The sequence below is a fragment of the Gekko japonicus genome, unplaced genomic scaffold (genome assembly GCF_001447785.1).
Source record: "Gekko japonicus isolate JY-2015 unplaced genomic scaffold, Gekko_japonicus_V1.1 scaffold1578, whole genome shotgun sequence".
In the NCBI taxonomy this organism is placed as follows: domain Eukaryota; kingdom Metazoa; phylum Chordata; class Lepidosauria; order Squamata; family Gekkonidae; genus Gekko; species Gekko japonicus.
Genome location: NW_015162530.1, coordinates 56,697 through 62,670, shown reverse-complemented (window position 1 = coordinate 62,670; position 5,974 = coordinate 56,697). Strand labels below are relative to the sequence as shown.

Here is a 5,974-nt window from a genome sequence, read left to right as displayed (position 1 = left end):
GAGCCACCACCGAAAAGGCCCTGGCCCTGATTGCTGCAAGTCTGGCATCTTTGGGGCCTGGAATCACCAGGAGATGTTGCGTCCCTGACCGTAGTGCCCTTGGGGGAACATATGGGGAAAGGTGGTCCCTTAGGTATGTCAGGCCCTGGCCATATAGGGCTTTAAAGGTTTGCCACTTTTTCCCTTAAAGTACCTACAGGGGGGGAGGGGAGGGTTAGGCATAACATAAGAACAGCTGTACTAGAAGACCTGGATGGGGCAAGGTGTGACCAGCTACTCAGTATGGTTGGAAAGAAGTTCTGATAAATGAATTCAACACCCATTAATGACCAGAGCCTGATTGGTGGTTTGGCTTCTTGTGTGGGTTCTAACAGGATCTCTCTCTCTTTATTCCAGCAGGGGATGATCAGACGAACGAGGAAAATGAGGAACTTCGTCACCTATTGCCAGATGGAGTCAAGAATGAAGAGTTGAGAGGAAACTTGGGGGATCAAGGCAGACCGAAGAGGCAAAAAGGAAGCCACGTGATCGAGAAGAGGGATAAAACCATTCCTTTCCAAGGGGGGGATTTCCATGAATTAAATCACATGGTGGAGGAAGCATACAAGTGCTTGGAGTGTGGAATGAACTTCTCAGATCAAACCCAATATAATATCCATTTACGAATGCACAGTGGAAGGAAGACGCATCAATGCCTGGAGTGTGGAAAGAGCTTCCTTTGCAGAGCAGAACGAATTAGGCATCTAAGAATACATACAAGAGAGAAACCTGATAGCAGTTCACACTGTGGCAAGAGCTTCTCAGAGAAGTCAGACTTTGTTCATTCAGGAGACAAACCATTTACTTCCTCAGAGGATGGAATGACATTCTCTGATGGAAAAAAGGGTAATATACATTTTCCAAAGCACGGCATAATGAAGGCCCATAAATCTTTTTGGTGTGGAAAGGACTTGAAATACAGATCACAGTTCCTTGCGCATCGAAGAATACACAGAGGGGAGAAATGTAATGAGAATGTAGAGAGTGGAAAGCGGTTGAGTCAGACTGGTACTCTTAAACAGCATCAAAGAATGCACGCAGGGGACAAACCTTATAAATGTTCAGAGTGTGGAAAGAGGTACAGAGATAGTGGCGGTCTTCAATATCATCAAAGAACCCACACAGGGGAGAAACCTTTTGAATGCTCAGAGTGTGGAAAGAGATTCATTCACAGTGGCCATCTAAAGGTGCACCAAAAAATCCACACGGGGGAGAAACCTTTTGAATGCTCAGAATGTGGAAAGAGATTCAATAAGAGTAGCACTCTTACACGGCATCAAAGAACACACACAGGGGAGAAACCTTTTGAATGTACAGAGTGTGGAAAGAAATTCAGTCGGAGTTGCTCTCTTCATCTGCATCAAAGAACCCACACAGGACAGAAACCTTTTGAGTGCTCAGAGTGTGGAAAGAAGTTCAGTCAGAGCAGCACTCTTCAGCAGCATCTAAGAACCCACACAGAGGAGAAACCTTTTGAATGCTCAGAGTGTGGAAAGAGATTCCGTCAGAGTGGTGCTCTTCACCAGCATGAAAGAATCCACACAGGGGAGAAACCTTTTGAATGCTCAGAGTGTGGAAAGAGTTTCCGTCGCAGTGGCGAGCTCCAGCGACACCAGAGATCCCACACAGGGGAAAAACCTTTTGAATGTTCACAGTGTGGAAAGAGCTTCACCTTTAGAGACCACCTTCAACAGCATCAGCGAACCCACACAGGAGAGAAACCTTTTGAATGTTCAGAGTGTGGAAAGAGATTCAGTCAGAGCGGCCATCTTCAACATCATCATAAAACCCACACAGGGGAGAAACCTTTTGAATGTTCAGACTGTGGAAAGAGATTCACGCAGAGTAGCAGTCTTCAATATCATCAAAGAACCCACACAGGGGAGAAACCTTTTGAGTGCTCAGAGTGTGGAAAGAGATTCAGTCACAGTGGTAGTCTTCAAGAGCATCTAAGAACCCACACAGGGGAGAAACCGTTTGAATGCTTAGACTGTGGAAAGAGATACAGTCGGAGTGGCAGTCTTCAGTATCATCAAAGAACCCACACAGGAGAGAAACCTTTTGAATGCTCAGAATGTGCAAAGAAATTTAGTTGGAATGGTGAACTTCAGCGTCACCGGAGAACCCACACAGGAGAGAAGTCTTTTGAATGCTTAGAGTGTGGAAAGAAATTTCATCGGCGTGGCGAGCTTCAGCAGCACCAGAGAATCCACACAGGAGAGAAGCCTTTTGAATGCTCAGAGTGTGGAAAGAGATTCCGTTGGAGTAGCACTTTTCAAAAACATCTAAGAACCCGTGTAACTGCTTAGCCTGTGAAAAGAGCTTTTCTCCTATTTGACACCTAAAAGATAACCACAGGCTGTGCAAAGCATTGAAATGGTGTAAAGTGTTGTAAAGAGCTGCAATCTACACAGCCACTTTACCCTATTTGGGAAGAAATGTTACAAATGCTAGGACTGTGGATAGAGCTTTAGCTACATTCAAAAGTTCAAATGGATCCCACAGGGAAGAAAGCAAGGATGGGGGATGAGTTTTGTGGGTTGAAGGATCAGCTGATATCTCTGTAGCATGGAGGAGTTCAACCAGGGGAGGAACCTCATCAATGTTCAGTGTGTAGCAAGAACCTGAGGCATAGATCCAACTTTCATGTTCCTCAGAGAATCCATACAAGGGTGAGCTTCTATAGTAAAGTAAAGGTAAAGTTTCCCTTGCTCGAAAGCCAGTCAAATCCGACTCTAGGGTTGCGGTGCTCATCTCCGTTTCAAAGCCGAAGAGCCAGTGCTGTCCGAAGATGTTTCCGTGGTCATGTGACCGGCATGACTAAACACCAAGGCGCACGGAATGCTGTTACCTCCCCACCGAAGTGGTACCTATTTATCTACTTGCAATTTCTTGCCTTCGAACTGCTAGGTTGGCGGGAGCTGGAACTAGAGACGGGAGCTCACTCTGTCACGCTGCACACTCGGGTCTCGAACTGCTGAACTACCAACCTTCCAGAGCCTGCAGTTCAGCGTCTTAACCACTTGAGCCACCACAGCTCCTAAGTATTAAAGTACTGGCTACTAAATACAAAGCCCTCCATGGCCTTGGACCGTCATGTCTGCGAGATCTCTTCTCCCACTCTGTGCCACCACGACAGGTTTGCTCATCTGAGTGAGGTCTTCTGCAGCAGAGTCCCAGTGTACTAAATGACTCATAACATTACTTGGTTAAATGATTAGGGACTGTGCTCTATGCTACTGTGTTCAGCTTATTGAAACTAGTATCCTACTATGTAATTTTAGAATCATTTAATGTGTTGTAGTGAAACTTATGATTTTGCTTTAGTCCTGTTTTTAGATTTCTGATTTGTACTCCGATTATTTTGTTTATTAAATGCTCCAACTTGTTGACTGTATTGACTCTTATGAAATCGGCCTTGAGCACAAATGAGGAAGGCAAACAAGAAACAATGTAAATAAATAATATCTGTCTGAGGCTCCTCATCTCCCAAGTCACACCCTCTTTAATGCACAACCCCCAAATCTCCAGGAACATGTCAAGATGTAACTGGCAATGCTAGGAAGGGCCGCATGTTTGACACCCCGCCACAGACGGCGGCATCCTTTTCTGCCAAGAAGGCAAGATGGTAGTTTGGGGGGCCATCGTCCTCTGGTGGTTCCGGTCCTATCTGGCTGATAGGTCCCCAAACTGGGCCTAGGGGACCCCTGCTTGACATGTTAAGAACATAAGAGATGCCAATGTTGGATCAGGCCAAAGGCCCATCCAGTCCAACCAGGTGCCACCAGGAGGTCCACCAGTGGGGCCAGGACACTAGAAGCCCTCCCACTGTTGGCCCCCCCGAAGCACCAAGAAGACAGAGCATCCCTTGCCCCAGAGCCCCTATCTATACCACAGGGTCCCAGAGTTCTCTCTCTTGTGCTCCGTGCTTTGGATTCTGGAATATTCTGGGGGATTTTGAGAGTCTCAAAGGTATGTTTGGTGTAGTGGTTAAGTGTGCAGACTCTAACCTGGGAGAACCGGGTTTGATTCCCCACTCCTCCACTTGCACCTGCTGATGTGACCTTGGGTCAGTCACAAGCTCTGGCACAGCTGTCCTTGAAAAAGAGCAGTTTGTGTCAGAGTTCTCTCAACCCCACCCACCTCACAGGGTGTCTGTTGTGGGGGGGGAAGGGAAAGGAGTTCGTAAGCCGCTCTGAGACTCCAAGTGAAGGGCGGGGTATAAATCCAATCTCCTCCTCCTATGTGAGGTTCCTTGAGGTATTGGACAGGAGTGATTTCCAGTGTCTTCTCCCTCCTTCAAAGAGGCGTCTGGCTTCATTTTCCCCCCATGAGCTAGAAGAATGACCAAGCAAGGCCGAGTGGAGTCACACTTTTCTAAGCCCTTCAAAGTAAATTTTCATTTGGACTTGAAAAGTACACAGACGGAGAGTGATTTCAGCAAAGCGTACTTTATTCGATCAGGAACAAGACGACTTTGGCCGGCTCGCAGGCCGGCTTATATCCCCCCCCACCCGAGAAACCGCCACCCAAAACACACCCCTAATTCCCAATAGGTTATTTACAGTGGCCAAGAGTCCTATAGGCTCTCGGCCGGGAACCTAGCCCCCTGATTGGAGCGGGCTGGGATCCGCGTAGTCCATTGTCTCTTGGAGCGAAGCTCGGCGTTTGTCTCTGGACTTCTCTGGACTGGATACATTACAGGTCTGTCAAAGAAGGATGACGAAGATATGGGGTGGGAGAACTTTCCAGTACTTTCTTTTTCTGCTAAAGCATCTCCATTTCTAAAGATGTAGTGTTAGTGGTTAAGTGCATGGACTCTAATCTGGGAGAACCGGGTATGATTCCCCCACTCCTCCACTTGCACCTGGCTGGATGACCTTGGGCAAGCCGTAGTTCTGATAAGAGCTGTTCTTGAAAAGAGCAGTTTCTGTCAAGAGCTCTCTCGGCCCCACCTACTTCACAGGGTGTCTGTTGTGGGGAGGGAAAGGAGTTTGTAAGCCACTCTGAGACTCTAAGTGAAGGGCAGGGTATAAATCCAATCTCCTCCTCCTCCTCCATTTTATATTCTAATAGCTAAACTGGCCAGATCTGTGGATCCCAAAATCTGTGGACCAGGCTCATTTACACACAAAGATTTGTGGAACTCCCCACATTTGCAGCAGAATCTGAAAATAGGGAGAAGACCCTGATGCTGGGAAAGATTGAAGGTCAAAGAAGACGGGGACGGCAAAGGATGAGATGGTTAGACAGTGTCATAGATGCAATGAACATGAAGTTGAGCAAACTTCAGAGGACGACAGAAGACCGGAAGGCCTGGCGTGATCTGTGTCAATATTACGCGGTGTCGGCCCACAGCAGACCAAACATGGGTGCAATGGTATCCAATAAAGACTGGAGTCTCTCAGGCTTATGTACAAATAATATACAGTTTATTATACAAGCCTCTCACCAAATCTTTACACAGAGTGACGTAATGCTCCGCTGCGCTCGCATTCCAAGAAGGAATGAACAGTTCTGTACATCACTGAATATATACAACCACTGGCCAATCACAGCCAGTGCTGAGTCACTGTGACTCAGTGCTAATTAGCTCCAGCAGTAGCCAGCCAGAACCGGTCAGAGCCAGCTCTAATGACACTTAGAGCTGTCAGCTCCTGTCAGTTAGATGCCTCAGATCTACAGCATGACTTAACACTATACATAGAATACTGACACTCCCCCTTTAAGTCATAGCTGCCATACCAAGTTTGTGCTTCAGCACTTCAAACTTTCTCACATATAGGCATCAAATTAATAAGTCAGCCACATGTTGTCATGTACAATGGTTAGCTATATCAAGCCTCACACCATTACATATTTACATTTTTACATCACATTTTGTATTTACAAGCATACAATCACTTTGTTATTTTGTTTTGTTGGTCACAGTAAA

General features: G+C 46.6%; 1 protein-coding gene across 1 annotated transcript; it reads left to right on the top strand.

Moving 5' to 3' along the window:
* Positions 1-587: 587 nt before the first annotated feature.
* On the top strand, positions 588-2,348 carry LOC107106178 (gastrula zinc finger protein XlCGF26.1-like). Its single transcript, XM_015406290.1, has one exon. The coding sequence runs from the start codon at positions 588-590 to the stop codon at positions 2,346-2,348; it is 1,761 nt and encodes a 586-aa protein (XP_015261776.1).
* The last annotated feature ends 3,626 nt before the right edge of the window (positions 2,349-5,974 follow it).